Source organism: Nipponia nippon, unplaced genomic scaffold (genome assembly GCF_047370975.1).
Source record: "Nipponia nippon isolate SJK-2023a ecotype South Korea unplaced genomic scaffold, ASM4737097v1 scaffold_5, whole genome shotgun sequence".
Classification (NCBI taxonomy): Eukaryota; Metazoa; Chordata; class Aves; order Pelecaniformes; family Threskiornithidae; genus Nipponia; species Nipponia nippon.
In genome coordinates this window covers 93,194,201-93,213,565 of record NW_028262369.1, presented here as the reverse complement: position 1 = coordinate 93,213,565, position 19,365 = coordinate 93,194,201, and the positions used below count along the sequence as shown (strand labels likewise).

The following is a 19,365-nucleotide window of genomic DNA, read 5'->3' as shown; positions in this document are numbered from 1 at the left end:
AGGGTCAGTTGTTTGTATGTTGTTGAGAGGTGGAGGTGAGCAATTCTCTCTGCTCTTTGCTGGTTATTAGTCATAGTTTGGGCAGATGTGGACAAATCCCCATTTCCTAAGAGCTCAGGGTGACCTCATCGCAAGTGAAGAGGCATAAACTGAAAACCTTAATGTAAAGATGTCATCTCGTTTATTGGGTTTAGTTGTTCTGAGCAGCGGAGTGTAATTTTCAGGCCTATTTTATTCTTCCATGTAAAATCTATGAAGTATGAAGGAGGAGGCTGACTTGAGAATGAAGGCCTAAACAGTACTGAGAAGTCATCAGCCGATGGTCAGGTGTTAGTGAAGAGGAGGTGGCAGTGTCAAAGCACAATACTCTGGAAAAAGCGGCAGAAGTTTGGGCAAAATACCCGAGATGCAGAGATACATGGGCAAATGGCTTGATTGTACTGATAAGGGTTGTATTCAGTCTCTTTTGAGCCCACATCTCTCTTTGGGTATTAATTATTTTTACTGTTACTGATAGTACTTGGAAACTCACAGTCTCTTTCTACCATGTGTTCTTGTTTTATATCCTTTCTTTATAAAGTGTGTGATATCTGTCTTGTATTACAAACAATTTGCTCATTTGAATATACCGTAAAAGTCAAAAGCATGCTATTGTTTGAAAGTTAGCTCTCTTGCTGCTGGGTAACACGTACTAACCATGTCGCTAAATACTTTATCAAGTTTTATAATAAAAGCTGCTAGTGTGTGATTTGCAAACATCATTATTTAGCATCGCTTGCCTTGTTGACAGTATCTGAAAGATGTCTTCAGACACACAGATATCTTTTTTTCCTAGAAATGTTGGCAGACCAATTTGTTTAAGCTATCTTCCTTGTGGATGCAAAAGAGAAATTGTAGATATTTACCACTCCTGAAATAAGCTTTTACATTATGATTGCATGCTCAAACCGGTTTACTGGGGTAATCTAGTTTCCTGCTGTGTTTTGTTCTCACCTTCTTACGTAAGGTTCCAGTGCATTAACATTGTAAATTCTGTTTTCTGGAAAAAAAAGATTTTTTTGTTATAAATTTATCTAAATATTGAAATGCTTATTGATACATTTACTAGGATCCGTATTTTACTTCAGTGTTGATTTATAGATAATTTTTGCTTTTTAATGGTACCTTTATAAGTTTTAGAGGTAATACCTTAACTTATATGTTCTGAAGCATGTGATTTTTAGTCTCCCATACATGCTGGCTTAATGTTGTTTATTGAGTATAGACACAGTAAAAAAGTGGTAAATGACAATGGATGGCAGTAACATGATATGCAGAGTTCATATCTGGCATTAAGAGCTATCAGCTTTAATGAAAGGGTATTTGTTTTGTTAGGCAGTCATTTTCTAGAGTAAGAAAAAGTTGTATAGTATTTAATGTTGTTTTGGATAGTAAGCTACAGAGAATCATTATGAAAGTGAGCTCATTAGAGAATGGAGTGCAAGTGTCCCTCATTATAATAACGAGTCAATTGGCTGCACTTCAAAATAGTACATTTTTTTCCACTGTGATCTTTAGCAAGCTACACAGGAGAAATGCATAGTTAATTCTTTGTGAATTAAAACAGATTTTTAGTTCAAAGACTTTATCAGTCTTCAAAGAGATTAATTTCCAACCCCGTCCTCAAAGTAGAGCAGAAAAACAGAGGCTCAGATCAAAATTTCCTCAAAGCTTATGGACACAGCTAAAAGGTTCTAGCTCCAGTTCCTCACTGGAAGGGCAGAGTATATACAGTCTGCTGAGGTTTTAGTAGTTCAATCATAGAAATGAAAGCTCTTGGGCAGGAAGCAAATAGAAATGTTTAGAATTCCCAGGCACAGTATAGTCCTTTGTAGGTCCAGGAATTTCTGATAGTCGTATTTAAATTCTTGGGCAAATTTCTACAGGAATTTGTTTAACTTTCTAGGATGGTAGTAGGAAGGAGTGATGAGAATGCACAGAAATTGAGTCTAGATATCTGTGCATCACAGTAGACGAACGTGTTTTTTCCCCTTGAAATTAAAAATTCTGAAGTTCTCAGAAATCCTTATTCTGAATCTGCTTCGTTGTATCTCATTCAGCCTGCCTGAACATGAAAAACCCACCCTGTAGTCTGCACGTCCAGTGTGTTGGGCAGGGGTGGGGTGGGTGGAAATGTGTCTTAATAGAATTTTTTGGACCTTGAGGAAGAGGTTAAGCTTTCTTTGTCTAGATTCTGAACTAGATAGCCTGAATCAGGTGAATTCTTCTGTATTAGCCATTGATTAGTATGAAAGGTATCATTTCCATTTGAGCTGAGTTTCTAAGGGAGTTATATTTCTATCTTTTGGAAGCTGATATAATAAGAGAAAGTATGTTCAGTCTACGTTTGCTTCCATGCACATTTTAGTTGTTGTGCTAGAACAGTAGGTCCTTTTCTCTTACACTTTTGATTAACTATTTTTCCCTTTCACTTTTTTTTTTTCCTTCATTTTTACTGAGTTTGGTTCTGGGTTTTATGTTGTCTGTTATTCTTTCTTTCTCCTTCTGTATAATGCCACTGTTGCTTTCTGTCTTGTATTGCCTTTTTAAGTTACTAGAGCTTTTGGTTTACTTTGCTTTTTGTCTTTACTATTTTTTGATCCATGTTTACTGATTGATCTGCTTTTTCAGTGTATTTCTTTTCTTCAGTTTCTTATCTTTGATAGTAGCTATGAATAAGAAAATTCCGCAGAAGAAAATACATTTTTCTTCCATTTCCATTTTGAAGCACTAAGCCTAGATGAATGTTTACATATCTGTTACTGTCTAGGTCTAATTTTTCTGTCCTTTGTTCGAAAGGTCATAGGTTGCTGCAAGTCTATGTTGTGATTAAATGCAAGACCAACTGCTTTTTACCACCATTGTCTAAAATTTTTTTTTTTTTTTTTTTTTTTTTTAGAATCAGCTACCTTGTTTAAGGGAACACTTAACAAAAATATTTTACAGGCTACTGTTGGATTGTCCCCCAGTATTATTTTCTCAGTATTTCTCTTCTGGGAGACGTGGCATCGTTGTTTTCAGTTGAATTTTGCTTTACTGTTTTCACCTCTCTTATAAGTCCTCACAACAGTACAGTCTACTAGTTTACTTGATGTCGTAGTTTAACTTAAGCACATAGCATACAACTTCATTTATGCAGTGAAAACATTAGCCATTAATTTCTAAAGGAAGAGAAATGTAACAGAAATGGTTGACATGGAGAGTTCATATTTTATGGAACTATGGCTATTTGATAATTATCAGTATATTGTTTTTGACATCAGTATGTATGGACCACATTTATAAGAAGAATCTTTTTTCAAGTTTTATTCATGTTGGGCCATTTTGTTTTGAATAAGTTGCTGAAAATCTTAGTGAGCATTGTAATATCACTGATGTTGTGAGACTGGAGTTAATCTGAATTCTTCTTGTTAAACTTGTGACCAATTTGATCTTAAGATGGAGAGTTCAGAATTGAACATAAAGAAGATAAATTCAAAAACAGACAAGATGAAGTTAATCATAGTCTCTTTTGCGAGTTCTACTTATTCTCTCTGGTTTTGTCACACAGACTTTGATAGATGCCAAATTAATTAAATTTGCTTGATAGAAAATGAAATTCCATTCACATTTGGTTTCTTGGGGGTTTTTTTGTAGTCATGTCTAGGAATATTTCTGTGAATGTTTAATTTTTATTTTAATTTGTAATTGGTGACTTGAAGCATCAACTGCCATCAACAAATGTCTCCATTATTTGTAGATTTTCAGATCAGAGAGAAATGGGAATAAAAATAATTGTAACTTTTTAATGAGATTTCTGTCTCTCGTTTCAGTAGATTGTGGTTAGAGAGTCTGAAAGAGGTGTTTGAAGCAAGGCATAAGTCTCTTGCTAGAGTAAGAAAGAAATCTTCTTTTATTCCAACATATTCAGCAACTCATTTTAGGTATATGAAATAATTATAATTTTGTGATAAATCTGAGTCCTTAAACCCTGCATCATAATAGATGAACAGTTGTTTCCAGTCTTGGAAAACAAAGCTAAAAAGTAATTACTGAAAAATAACTGGGGAAAAAGAACGGAATGGCTATTTAATGAATATGTAGAGGATCAACAGTTAATACATTTCAGCAATTATATATGGAGTAGCTCTGTGAGTACTGTGTTTTTAAAGAGAGGTTTCTTTTTTTAAAGATATTGGTTTGTAATGTTTCAGAGTACATTTCACATCTGAGAAGTGCCAAAGTTGGGGGGGGGAGAGAGAGAGAGAAGATTAAATGAAGATGCTAGCTCACAGAATGAGGTTCAGATGCAGGAAGTATGAATGAGAGATTGAGACAAATTCTGCAGAGCTTTCATGGCCAGGGAGGCTTGTTTGGAAGTGATGCTGGAGGAACTGGGAAGCAATTCAAATGGAAAAAAAAATGCATTGTCAGTAAGTGAATGTAGAATCTCATTCAGGGGAGGACCTGTGTGGGGTTTAAAAAAAAAAAGATTTAACAACAGAAAAAAGCAATGGCAGTAATCTGAGAATTCACCTGGGCTTAATTGTGGACTTTTAGGAGCAGGAATAGAGAAGAAAATACAGATTTTTAGAAATGCAGGGCACAATTTGTTAGAACGGAAGAGAAGAACCAAGTGAAAGACTACAAGTGTAGGTAATAGGTTGTCAACAGTGATGGAGAGAGGGGGAATGAATTTAGTGTTAGCTGTATGCAATGGAAGTTTGCAGCGGGAGAATCCACAATGAAAAATCAGTGTGTTTAAGCATCAGGGAGAGGGCAGAATGAAAGTCATCAGTTTTGAGTATGTAAGACAAGCTGCTTTAATGCAAGTGAGAAAAAGTAAGGTCTTAAACAAGTATGAGTCAAATTCTGACTGACTTAATGGAAGTTGGAAGGAGAGGAAGAACGTGGGCAGAAAACTACCCCAAAGGTAGCTGGGTAAACAATTTAAATCCACATGCTTTGTGATGTCTTTGTAGCATGTTGAAGGAGGGACAAGTTAGAGTAAAGAAAGTGATGTAGAAAAGATCGGCAGAGTTGCTTAGCTCAGAGATATAAGAAAAGAAGTGGGATATTCTGTCAACAGTTGAATGGATGGTTGGTTTTGAAGTATTTGGAAGGTACAAAAGTATTTTGAAGTATTGATATGGAGAGGGAACCAAGTGTAGGAGAACACTGAACACTGGTTTTGAGAGCTCGGGGTACTGGAGGGAAAAGACATTGAATCTGAGAACTGTTGAAAATGGAGACACTAGCGATGAGACACTTTTCTAGGTAATTCTTTTCCCTGTTGCCTGATTCAGCTAACTTTAAAGGAGGAAGACATGAAGAGAGTAGTTCTGCAGCTCTTGCAGTGCAGACCACTGCAGGGGGAGGATCACTTGGGAAAGCAGAGTTTATTGGAAAAGTAATTGTAAGTACCTGAACTTCATTGAAAGTCATTAGACTACATCCTAAGGAAGAGCTATTGTTGATCACAGGTATTTCAGTCATGCCAATTAATACTGAGGTTAAGGTTTGTAGCCTAGATTGTCAGTAGTTGAAATTAGTTGATGTTATTCCAACTGTTCCAATTAACTGAAATCAAGTTTTCTTGCATTGAGTCAGCTGGTGAACCAATTTGTCTCTGAAGCCAGTGACTGAATGGGTAAAGAGTTTTCACTATAACTATTCGGTGTCATCTTGACTAGAATTTTTATCAGTTAACAGTTCAATTAATATATTCTAAAAACCTATTGAAGTGTCTGAGCTTAACCTTCAACTTGACCGCTTTGATATGTGTTATTCCACACATCTTTGTCAAAGCTAAAATACTAGAATATGTTGTCAAATGTGCTCTCATAGCTTTAAAATCTTAAAGCATTTTAGATGTTTTTTCAGTTACATGTTGAGGAGTGCATAAGACAGCACAACCATTCTCCTCTACACTCCTTTAGAGAATCATTAATGCTGCAAATGTGGCAATTCAGTGCATCTTACATTAGAGTGAGGGTTGGTTTTTTATTATTCAGGTGTTTGGTTTTTTTTTAATACCTGGTGTAGTTCAAGAGCAAGGGTATCATCTAGCTTAAATCTTCTGGGGCTTTATTTTTGGTGAAACAACTTTGATTATTTTTGCAAGGAAGTGAGCTCTCTTTGTTCTAGTTTTAGGACTGCGTGCTGTGATTACTGACACACAAATGTAATGGTTGCTTGCGCAGTTTTATATAAAAATGTACTAAGTTCAAATTCCTTAAATAACCCTTGGTTAAGATGTTAGTGCTAAAGTGTTGGCTTGTGAGTAGGAGGTAAATTGTATGTTGTAGCGTTATATAAAACTGACTCACATGAGTAGGTGAGAATCCCAAGAATATCAGGACACCCACACTAGTGAAAGAAAGATGCGAGCTTCCTCTGTACAACATGTTCCAAAGGCTGCATTAACAAAAACAGCTTTAATTTGTTCGAGTAGTAACAAAATTTTTCAGTGTTTTAAGAAATGAAGTGCTACTGCCTTGACTGTTTGTCTTGGAAAATGCTTTGAAAAATGAAGGAATTTGTTCTGAAAAAGTTACCTGTGGTTCTAACTATTTTTTTCCAGATAAGTAGCATTGAAAATTAATCAAAAAGTTGAATTATCCCCACAAGCAAGCAATAGTTGTATTGGATTGCTATACCCCTTTAGCTTTTAAACTTAGGAAGCAGAACTGTCTAGTTTAGAGAGGATATTATTGCAAAATATTTCTGTAGTTACAAGAAACCTCTAGTACTGATGGTATTACTTAGTAGGATTCTTGGTTGTATAGACCTTAGATATATGTCAGTGTGTTGCTAATCAGTATTCTTGCAAGAGCAAAGTTCAAAATTAGATTCTTTGTCTTTGCAAAGATACCTTGCTGACTTAGTTATAATTTATATAAGAAACTTGAACTGTATTGTTTGCTTGGTTAATATTGCGAACGTTTCAAAAAGGGTGACCTGGATGTAACCCAGACACACAGAAATAGAAATTATTTTCATTTAAACATATTTTCCTTCCCTGAAACTCATTTTGTGAAACTCTTTTAGTATTAACTTCTTTCTGACGCAGACTATTTTTGTGTGGCTGTATGACATATGCCACATGAACTTAGCCTCAGTTTCCTTCTGCTTCTCCGATCAACTCATCTGCATAAAATTTTAAAGATCTGCTTCTCCTTCTGCTTTGCAAAGTTGGTTCCAATCTTCTTGACGTCAACACAACCGAGCTCTTTTTGTGCTCTTTGAGGTTTAAAACATTATACTTTCTGACCTTGCAGAGGCAGAACTTTCCTGACCAGAGCTTTCATAGGGCTAGGTTTTGAGTTTCTTCCTTAGTTCCTTCACCTGTTTTTCGCTAACTTCTGTTTTCTCTCCAAGGTTTGCTGTAGTGAGAATCCGTAAGTGCACCTTTGCTTGGTGCTTGATAGCTCTACAAGATTGTTCCGATAGTGTGTGCTACCTTGTGAATATCTGGTTCTGGGGTTCTGACTCATCCAGCTTTGTGTGGTCCCTTAAATTATGTGATTCTTTGCATTTAGAAGAAAGCTTCCAACACAGTGACGGGGTTTGTGTGCTTGCATTTGTTCTCTTTTGTGTGGAGACCAACCATAAGGTTTTGGACCTATGTGCTCCTGAGGGGAACCAACACAGTAGACTTCTTGCTCTCTTCTCTGCATGCATATTCACTTCCTAGGATACAGTCTCACACACAGCTTCCTCCTTTGCTCTTTGTGTTTGCATTTTAATGGAAAATGTAGTTTTATTTTAAAGCTAATGCATCTCGAAATGAAAGGGTGGTTAAATCCTAGTGGAGGCCAGACTATGTGGTTCCCTTCTATTTATGAAAGATGCTACTGTGTCCGAAGCCCATTGCTAACCCTGCAATTGCAAAAGGGTTATGAATAGTAGGAAGATTGTAGCAGCATGTGCAATGCATCCCAATGAGATTCTGATGCTTTCTGATAGGAAAAAATAGCAGATTTCCTTGGAAAATGGACAAATGCTAGCCACAGGATTCACTATGAAGAAGGGAAACATTTAAAAATGAAATGGGAAATGCTCTGAAAGAATTTGCCATTGACTGTGGTGCTTTTTGCATGGTTGGACTTTGCTGCTGAGAGTAAGTGTAACTGAGACATGTAAAATGATTTTTTCCCCTGCTTTTCTGAAACTTTTGACCATGTGGGCTGAGCTTATAACAGGATGTGAAACTGCGTATCATAGCTCCGATTTATATTCTTGGATAGAGCTATTATTAAGGTGTCATATGAACAGATGGGATATGAATGATGAAGCTCAGATTGGGTAACTACCAGTTGAGAGGAAATGACTAATTGAACTTCAGAGAACAAGAAGTCTGTCTTCTTGCAGTCAAAATACATGAAACAAAAATACATATTTGTCCCTTCAATGTAGCTGAAGATCTGCTGCTTCTGCTTTGACAGCATGGAACCTTTATGTTCATGTTGGCAGCTTGTCTGACTGCAATAATATAGAACGTACTGAAGTTTGTTTTAGAGGCTACATATTTTTAAGATTATGTAAAGCAAAATGTAAAGTATTGCTTTTTAACAGCTTAATGCAACTGCTAGATATGAGTTCTGTATGATCTGGGCTATAATGATGGGGAAGTTCTTTACATTTTAAATCTAATTGTTGTGATTATAAACTGGGAACACTTGATGATTTCCCTCTCAGTAATATAAGCTATTTTTCATTGCCCTAGAGTCTAGTGAAAAAATTGTGGACTTCCCATATTTTGTAACTACATTAAGCAGGCATCATTAAGGTTCTTATTCTAAAACTGTGAAAACTACAGAGGATGAATGCTCTAAAATGCATTAAGTCATAAAATAATTTGAATATCCTCAATTTCCACTTACATTCATTTTATTAACTTCTACCTGTATCATAAACTCATCTTGTGCGTCATGTCAAAACTTTTATCAAGTATAAGTGTCAATAATGTTAATTAATTGGTATAAATCAGCATTTTTAAAACTGTAGCACTTCAGGAATTCGAGTATGAACAGTGTGGCTCAAAGCAGTGATTCATGTTGCTAACTGTATCATAACAGAGGACTTAACACATTCAGATATTCTAACTGGAGCTTTAAAAACAATTTTGTGCACCTGATTCATATCAATCTGTGATGTGTCTAGTCAAATGTTTAAACGACTAAAAAAATTGATTGGTTGCAAGTATAGGAAGAAAATCCAAACTACTCATGACAAAGCTATTTCATCATTGGGTGGGAGAAGAGAATGAATACTTAACTAAATAGCAAAATATCACTATAGATGTGTAACTTCTAAGCCTACGGGTGTTTCTGTGGAATCTCTATTTGTATTGGTACTGCAGAAACAAGGAAGATAGAACTGTGTTGATCACTTTACCATGATTATCTTTTAACAGTGGTTATGTTATGGATAAAATGATGGCAGTTGTACTTCCATTCATTTACCAGCAACAAAATGATGAGTTTCTATAAATATTTAAAAGCCAGCAACTTTGTCCCTGCTACATAGTAAGTTTCACTTCAGACTTATGAAGTGGAAGTTAACAGCCATGAAAACAGAAGATACACTATAGCAGCAAAGATTCGATGAGCACAGTCTGAAAATGACTGCAAAAAGAAAAACAGAACAACTTCTTATTCTTCAGCAGATACTCAAGTCATCAAAGTTTAAGTGGCTACAGTTCACTCTAATGGAAAAAAAAATCTCATTTTCTGGAACAAAAATCTGTTCCTGTGGTTGACATATTTTTAAGGCTTTTTATTTTAATTGCTATTCAGCTTCTAATTGTCAGAACAATTTGTAAATCACTCTGAATTTCTTCATTTTAGCTTGTTATCCTGCAAAAAAGAATGAGGGTCCAAATAGTTCACATATGCCAAAGAAGAGTGCAAGAGGATCTTATGTATTCTCACTTTGATTTCTATGTGTCTGAACTGGCATCATTAGCATTTCATTATTTATGCAATTGTACTAAAATATAAGTTGATATGCTGAGAAATACTGTATTTGTCAGCACAAGTTGGCAAGAAACATTTATATTCCTGTCCTCTCTACCACATTTCCTTACTGCCAGATGCTACTTGGATGCAATGTACTCTTGGTTATTGCTGTACATTTGCTCTGATATCCTTATATTAAATATACTATATTGTTAGAGAAGGTCTTTGGTTTCTTCTTGAGATGCCTCTGCTCTGTAGCTAACTGCTATAGTCTTACTCGTTTCCTGCATTTGTGTAAGGAGTTCAAAAAACCCTGCAACACTAGGTTGTTGTGCATTCCAATTGATTTCGGGTTTCAGACTGTTTTTAAAAAACATGGTTAATGTGCTGAAAGCAGCTGGCCTCTGAAAGAATCTGCAAAAAGAAAGACTTGTTTTGTAAACTTCAGTTCAAGCAATTAACAATGAATATTAAATGGAAAAAAAATCAGACTTTGAAGTGAGCAAAAACTGACATTATTTTAGAATTAGAATTGCGTATAGTTGTCTGCAAATAATTGTTTTTGCCCAGCTGCAAATCACAGGCATTAAGGCCCCACAATCATGAGTCGCCACTAAAAATAATTCTCTTCCTGCCTTTTTTTCCTTTGTCAGTCTGTGCAGACTTGGGGGGCTTCTTTTGCTATGTTTTCTTCCTTTGTTTCCATCGCTCCATCCCTAACAACTTGGCGGGGGAGCGTGGTTACAAAGCTATTGCAAGTAGATAAGTTTTTACTTATAAAAAATTAAGTTATATTAGATACATTTTGAATTCTTTTTTATGTTAGTTGAAAGAAACTGATGAAATTGGTAGGCATTTAAATTTACACTGGCAGATGGAGCGAGCAAGCAGCAGTATACCATGTTTCTCAGAGTATCAAACATTTATCTCGCACATCATGTCTGAAAAGTGCCAGTGTACATTTTCTGCTGAGATTTCTATTTTCACCACAGAAATGTCCGTTTTGGCCCCATGGCAAGATGCATGTTATTAGACGTAATGACAGCTCTAAGTTGATGGTGCTGCAAGCGTTAATCATGAGTGTAAAGTGGCTGGTTTTTGTGCAGAAAAGACTACTTCTGTTGCAGTTTTACATAGCTACACTAGCTTCAGAATACCTAACACTAAAAAAGCAGTTCTGTATTACTTTAAAAGATTTTCGATATCAAAATACAGAACATTTATATCTTGGTGTGTTAAATTTTATTATAGACATAAAGACCTGGAAGGTCTTTTCTTTTTTTCATGGAAGAGACATTGCATTTGAGTGCCATGGTGCGGTGGGTGCATATCTAGTTATGTGCCACAGGAGTAGGAGAAATTTCAGTTTCCTTAGAAGATGCAGTGGCTGGGAACAGACTATGAAGAAGAATTCATCCAGAGCAATTCATCAAGACTAGTTTGCGTCCATGACTGAAAGCTACTGGGGATAAGAGGTGAAAAGCACAAGGCAGAAGGATACTTGAGTCAGGGGGAAAACAAGCAGAGTGGCCTGTGAAGATTATTCCCTTCCAGAGCTTGAAATATTTCATCATTTCTGACACTTGGCGCTTTTTTCTGTCAGTAAACATTTATAAGTCCTCAAGCAAAGTGACGGACTGCATAGAGCTGTCAGTCTATTGCTGTCACTTAGTTTAACCAACAGCACTTTCTGCTGTATTTCTCAGTCAATGGTTTGACTAAGCCCATGCCCTTTGTGTGGCACTGGGATACAGACTGGTGGGAGTTATTCTTCCAGTTTGCTTTTTATGACAATTTAGGAAGTTATACAATGCTTGAAAAACTTCCCAGATTACTTAGTAGCTGGAGAATTCATCTAATTGCCAGTTATTTAAGTGTAGCCCAAGCAGGTATTGCTGTCAAACTCTTATTCAATTCTTATGAAGTTGCAGAAATTCACACTTAGTGCCTGTTTCAGATCTTGCCTTGGAGTTCCCAGCATTGATTCTGGTCAGAAGATACTTAGCAAACCTGTATCTTCATGCAGTCCAGGGTTGCTATAAGAGAAAAGGGAACCTTAAGCCATCATCTTGCTGTAAGACTTAAAGGGAGTAGGTTATCTCCTCACCTCTTTCTTATCTTCACAGTTTTTGCTTGGACTCGTGCCTTCCTCTGAATTTGTTAGTGTGTATGAATTTAATATATGTATTTTATCTACGAATTACTAGAGAGAGAACCAGCTCTTGTGATTCTTTAGATAATGCTTTTTAATTGGATAGGCTTGTTGGTTAGGTTTTGGGGGGGATTGTTTGTTTTGTGGGCTTTTTTCCAGCTTGGAAAAGTTTGTAAAGTAGTGGAGGTAAAAGTACGTGAAATAGCTGAGAGCTGAGTTTGTAAAATAGCTGAGGGTACACATTTGGAAAGATGCAACATCATCCATTTAATGGCTTAACTAAATGTCCATCGAATAATTTCCTTTGTCCTTCATCCAGTTTCAAAGATTTGATGAAGAAGCTTGCATGGGCTGTTTAGAAACAGATAAGTTCCCTAGGCTGTACTTGAGTTAAGAATGTATGTACTAAATGACTGAAATAAACTAAATAACTTAAAATATCTATAAGAAATTCATATCAAAGATGGCATTTAATGTTTAGAAAATGTAAATATGCTGAACAGAATTTACTAGTTTTGACTGGGGACTTGGAGTTGTCATTATCTTTATATGGAGTAGCGTTAACTAAGTGACTCCAAAAAGGGAAGAAATATCAAGTTCATTTTCTATTACTTCAGCTAGTACAATTGGTCGGGCAGAGGGAGTGTCTGTCTGTATTTCAAAACAAATGTGACAGCTCTGGAAAGCAGCTTTTTAAAGTCAGTTTGACATATAAATAATCCTTAATCATGAAGCAGCAAAAACATTGCTATTTCTGAAAGACAAAAAAAAAATTGAAGATGCACTTCTGCCTTGAAAATGTCTCTTAAGATTACAAGTAATATAGCACTAGACCAAAGCAGCAATTCAATTATACAATGCAAGTTCTTCAGTAATGCTAACAAATTAAATATACGTTTTTAGAATAACTGGCATACTTACCATAAAATTCATACCAAATTTACTTTTTGTAGTTGATATCTGTAGGAATGAAGTCTACCTTTTTTTCTTTTCATTGATTCAGTAAATCCGTAACTTAAATTTATAGTAAACAATTTGTAAGTATTGGTTTATCTGTTATATTTACTATTAATTTCTGCTTTTTTCCCCCCTCTCTTCTTGTTTCTCATTTTAGGTGTATGATTGCTGATGAGGTAAGTGATGTTCCTGTTCCTCTAACACCATTTTTCTTGTTTTAATGTACTTCATGCAGATGTGACTTTTTTTGTTTGAGAGATGTGGGCAGAAAGGTTAGTAATGAAAGAAGCCTAATTCCTGTGATATTCAGCAGATATTCTGAAAATATCTAAGGGGGGGGGGGGGGGGGGGGGGGGAAGAAACCTGACATAAGCTTGAAAGAATCTTTGAGAAAACTTAGAAGGTTACTTTTAATTGTATTTAGGCAGGTTAAATCTCCTCTATTGTTAAATCTTAAAAAAATATTAACTGAGTTAATAGTAGTATCTTTTTGAAAAATATTTTTAAAATATATTGCCATTCTTTCTTGGAGGGGGACAGACAACATTTTTCCCCCAAAATTTCAGGTTTTCCATGTCATCCATTTCCATGACTGAGAAAGATGTGTTTAAATCAAAAAGCAAGACCATAATATTTTCTACATTTTTTTCTTATCTCTCACATTCTTACGATCTAGACTGGTGACCGGCTATATGGGGCCTAGATTCAGTTATGGGTGCACTACTGCCAAGAGACCTGCTTTTTATTCCCTGCTCCTTTCAATTCAGTTGTCTGGATCATCACCGGTGCACCAGTGCCTGGGCAGTCTGAGTTAGGGAGGCTACTGTGGCAACAAACTAAAAATGAATGGATTTGGTTGGTTGGTTGGTTTTTTTGCTTGGATTTGCTTTCAGCTGGCTCAAGCACTACTAGTGACACAAGGGGGGCTTGCAGGAAAATTTTAATGAAAACTTGGCAGTTTTTAATGAAAACTTAGTATCACGGTGCTTCTCTGATTATTTTTCTTTCTAGTAATAGTAGAACTATTCATTATGTTTTCTTCTATACCTGGGAAGTCTCCTCGTGATATCATTACATCACTCCATTTAAACTCAATACTGAGGATATAGGTTGTTCTTTTGTGTCTGTACTGTGAGTCATGAGATAGCAGCAAATCAACTCAAATACCCACTGGACTCTGTGGAAAACCTGAACAGAATTTTTTAAGGCCAGTCTCTGCTTTAGTGCTTAACAGGAGTCTGGAACCATCTCTTGCCATGTGAACAAGTAGAGAAAATAGCTGCATGATTTGATAAAATCTTGGGGGTTTTATTTTTTTAAACAAACCCCTAAAATCTGGATCTTATATTCATCTGTTGCTATCTATGTTCATAACTCATTAGATGGGAGCCTTCCTATCTCAACAATATGAAGCAAGTACATTCTTGTTAAATGTATATCCATGTATTGTATCTTTACCCTTCACCTTGTCTGTAAATCTGAATTCCCCACTAGGTGGACTTCCTCTTGTGTGTCACAGAACAAAGAGAAACTCTTAGCTATGGTGAATGACAGCAGTATTTTCTTTTCGTTGACCTACTGAGTCAAAAGCAGAGTTCTTCATATAGATCTTCCTTTGTTCTTATGTTGCCTATGCAACTTTGTCCTAAGTTGTCATTTTTACGTTAAGAAGACATCTCATATTTTTCTTTCCTTTGAATAGTCTTTTTAAAATGATTTTGTACATTAACAAGTTAAAGAGTTTTTGATCTTTATAGTGTACCCTACTAAGGACCTGAACAGAAAATCTTCTGAAATGAATGGAAATGCTTCTTTTTTAGCTTTAATGAGCTAACCGGATATAACATATGTATTAATCCATTTAAAGAGAAGCATCTTCTTTCATAGATGATCTGCATTAACAAATTGACAATGAAAAAGATACTATGCAACTAGCTCTTTGGCTTTGTTTCCTTTATCTGGTTCTGTCTTTGCAAAATATTTTTTGGCTCTTCTGAATGGAATATGCTTTCTGAGCAGAGAGTTCTATTTTTAACTTTTTTCTTTTTCTTTTCTTTTCTTTTCCCAGATGGGGCTAGGTAAAACAATTCAAGCAATTGCCATTTCCTATTACTATAAAAACGAATGGCCCCTCTTAATTGTAGTGCCTTCATCTCTGAGATACCCTTGGGTTGATGAGATGGAGAAGTGGATTCCAGAACTCTCTCCAGATGATATTAGCATCATTCAGAACAAAACTGATACTGGGTGAGTAAAGTTTGTTATTCTTCTATAGAAAGGCTTGTCCAACACCCCCTGCTCAAGCAGGGCCACCTAGAGCCGGTTGCCCGGGACTGTCCAGGTCGTTTTTAAGTATCTTCAAGGATGGAGACCCCACAACCTCTCTGGGCAACCTGTTCCAGTCCTCAGTCACCCCTGCAGTAAAGTGTTTCCTGATGTTCAGAGGGAACCTCCTGTATTTCAGTTTGTGCCCATTGCCTCTGGTCCTGTCGCTGGGCACGACAGAAAGGAGCCTGGCTCTGTCCTCTTTGCACCCTCCCTTCAGGTATTTATATACATTAATAAGATGCCCCCCGAGCCTTCTCATCACTAGGCTAAACAGTCCCAGTCAGCCTTTCCTCATAGGAGAGGTGCTGCAGTCCCTTAGTCATCTTCACAGCCCTTCGTTGTACTCTTTCCAGTACATCCGTGTCTCTCTTGCACTGATTAGCCCAGAACTGGACACAGCGCTCTAGGTGTGGCCTCACCAGTGTTGAGTACAGGGGAAGGATCACCTCCCTCAACCCACTGGCAATATTTTGTCTGATGCAGCTGAGGATACAATTCACCTTCTCTGCTGCAAAAGCACAGTGCTGGCTCATGTTCAACTTGATGTCCATCAGGACCCCCAGGTCCTTTTCTGCTAAGCTGCTTTCCAGCCAGGTGGCCCTCAGCATATATTTGTGCACGGGGTTGTTCCTCCCCAGGGGCAGGACTGTGCACTTCTCCTTGTCAAACTTCATGAGGTTCCTGTCAGCCTGTTTCTCCAACCTGTCAAGGTCCCTCTGGATGGAAGCATGATCCCCTGGTGTATCAGCCACTCCTTCCAGTTTTGTATTATTATGTTAGGGTAGTTACTCATCTCCTTTGAAATTGAGAGGTCTGGTTTTTGCAAAGTAGCAACTGCTTGTCTGCTGAAAATTAGATTACTTCAGTGTGTCTCAAATTGAACATACACAGTTATTTCTCAAGTCTGATGAATTAGCTTGTATTCATTAGCTTCTGTAAAACATTTTGAACACATTTTTGGAAAACTTCTGGTATACACTACAAAATAAGGAAGTAATTACTGTTAGAATTCTATTTAGCACACTGAGAAAATTTATAAGTTAGAATAAGTGTTCTCTAAATAACTGAAAAGGTCATCATGACCTAGGCTTTCTATCTTTAGACTTAATAGCATGAATTCATCAAAGAGAGACTACAAGTCGTGTGTGTTATTAGAATAACTCTCCTATTACACTGAATTACAAGGGTATTTTTTAGTCTGCTTTACTGTAAATGACTTGGTTGATTTCACGGTAATGTCTAGGTGTTATTCTAAAACTTCTGGATAAGGGAGACTGATCTTCATGTTGTCTGGGAAGTATCAGAAAGTGACTTGACCACCAAGATGTCTAGATGAGACAGTAGCTTGGAACCTTCTATTGTGGTAACCAGAGAAATCCAACTGAAAATGCATTTTAAAAGCTTAATCAAAGGGTAGTTGCTACTGATAGTCAAAATTTGTTTATTGTAGGAACATGAGAACTAAAATAAGGATTGAATGAGCCTTTTTTTTTTTTAAGCTATTTAGCTGAAATACACAAAATGTAATGCTTATAGTGCTGAATGCAGAAAGGAGAAATGTGGGCTAAGGGAAACGATGGCAAACGTAAATGGCAAACAGAATTCGGTTTGCTTTATCTTTTAAGGTTTTTAAAAGGAGTAGACCTTAACCATTATCACTTACTTTTATTCAACAAGGGAAGAGGAAAACTTCGGTTTCTGCTTGTCTAACTCCCAGGAGGCTTCCTAGTTATAAGTGAGGTAGATGTTGAACTAATTAATATTTTAACATTAAAAAGTGTTTTATGCATTTGCAAGAAAATGCAAAAATACAGCTGCCAGAATTCGTTTAGCATTTTGTTAAATTCTGCTTCCATATGTTCAGCTTTGATTTCTCTCAGTTCAATACTTTGCTTTTCTTCAAAACTTCAGCAATGAAATTTACTGCTTGAATGTTGTTTAACTTAATTTAAGCAGGTTAAAATATACTTAGGCATCAATTTAGGTTCTTATAATTTCTAACTAAATTTGAAGTTGGATGTTTCTTGAATAAATAATTTTATTTGTAATTTTTTTGTCTGTCCTTCACAAAGGGGTAGGGTAAATTCTTGTTTTCCTGGCTGCTACATTTATCTATACTGTAACAGCCAGAGTCTGTAGAGCGTTGACCACAGTGCCAGTGCTCTAACCATTGCCTCTTCTTCCATATCCAGAAGCACGAATGTGCACATGCACATGCTTTCTTCCTCTTAAATACTCGAGGAAAGTTCAACTTAGTTGATTTTTTGATCTGTTGCTACTGGAGAACAAATAAAAATCATGCCAGCAGAGCAGTAGTGTCTCACAGATGGGCGGACCAGCTGTGACTCCCATCCTGAGGACTTGTTTGTCTAACAGCTCTACGAGTTCCTGTGCTGCTCAAAGGCTCCTGAAGGGCCACAGTGCTCTCTAGTGATTTGAAAATCAGTTTGTGCCTTGGGCCTATATATGTCTTCAAATTTACTGTAAGAAGCTCCTTTCCAACTAAATACCAATTTTTCATCTTGTGCCTTGTTGATTCCCTGCTTCCAGTTTTTTGTTTTCTTTGTATTCTGTTTGAGCAAAAAAGTTGGATAGACAGCTCTGATACAGATATGTTTTTTTTCAGGTGGTGAGGTTGAGCCCAGGCTGTACTTTTACAGTACCCAAATACTCAGAGACAGTCTAGTTAGTCATCTTAGGCTGCTGGTAAGGTGACTCTTTGTACACAGAGCAGTAGATAGCTTGCAAAGAGACATTGTTACTTTGGGTGTTTGGGTGCTGTTTACATCATGATCTGACTTGAGTGTGAAACTTTTTATCCAGAAAGTGGATTTGTCCCATGCGATATTCCTCGAAGGGAGCGCAAGTTGAAGCAATGCAACCAGATAAATGAACTCCTTTTAAATGCAGTGTGTGTCTTCTGAAAATGGTTATGAAATGTGTGTGATTTAGAAGTGTGAGATGCTAGAATGTTTTAAACACCGAAAGCTGTTGTTATTAGCCTGACAACCCACTAATTAATCATTCCAAAAGGTGTCATATATACCTTCTTAAAAAAAAATAGTTTGGCATAATTCCTTTGCTATATTAATTTTCCTACAATGAAAATTTACTAAGAAAACTTCTGGATTTTCTCTTTTAGGAGAATATCAACCAGCAAAGTAACGATTCTGGGGTATGGGCTGCTAACTTCTGATGCACAGACTTTAGTAGATGCTTTGTACAGGCAGAACTTTAAGGTAGTTGTGATTGATGAATCACACTATATGAAATCCAGAAATGCCACCCGCAGCAAGATTCTGTTGCCAATTGTGCAGAAAGCTCTTAGAGCTATTCTTCTTACTGGAACTCCTGCTCTAGGAAGACCTGAAGAGGTATTTGACATATTGTGTTTTGGTTTGGTTTTTTTTGTTGTTGTTGGGTGTTTTGTGTTTTTGGTTTTTTTTTTTAAGGATGGTATCAGTAATAAATTAACAGTTTTGTATATACAGTTACATGCCTTATGACATCAAACAGTGCACCAACTGCATTAGGAAGCACAAGTGTAAGAAACTAAAACAATGTCTTTTAGTTTGAGTTGATTATATTGATGTTTTACAAATTTGTTTCAAGCTCATGCACAGGTGACTTGAGACAGTGTTTCTTATAAGAGATTAATCTTGCATGTAACAGACCGACTGTTGGGTGAAATAGAAAATAAAGAGCCTCAGTACAGAACTATTTGTTTCTCCTGGGTAGGAGAGTCCTTGGTAGACAAGAACTTGTATTAAATCTTCTATTTCATCATCTGATATAGGAAGTCCTTTGTTTATCGCTGGTCTTTTGAATATTTCTAATGTTCACTTGTATTGCATAAGTGGAAAAAATACATCCTGTGCTTGTTGCAGCCCAGAAAGACAAATTTTTCTTTGAAGGAATTTCAACTTAGGGAATTGGGGAGGAACAGAA

At 36.5% G+C, this 19,365-nt stretch overlaps 1 protein-coding gene across 11 annotated transcripts in view; it reads left to right on the top strand.

Annotated features, from left to right (window-relative positions):
• ZRANB3 (zinc finger RANBP2-type containing 3) overlaps window positions 1-19,365 on the top strand; it is a 52,656-nt gene that overhangs the window by 11,273 nt on the left and 22,018 nt on the right. For 8 of the 11 annotated variants that reach the window (XM_087733645.1, XM_087733643.1, XM_087733642.1 and 5 more), the window contains exons 3-5: window positions 13,247-13,265; window positions 15,158-15,336; window positions 18,560-18,791. In XM_087733645.1, coding sequence (XP_087589771.1) covers window positions 13,247-13,265; window positions 15,158-15,336; window positions 18,560-18,791 — 430 coding nt within the window. Of the gene's footprint in view, window positions 1-5,357; window positions 5,435-13,246; window positions 13,266-15,157; window positions 15,337-18,559; window positions 18,792-19,365 lie in introns of those variants that run through there. The other 3 variants (XM_087733650.1, XM_087733652.1, XM_087733651.1) reach the window with 3 other exon arrangements.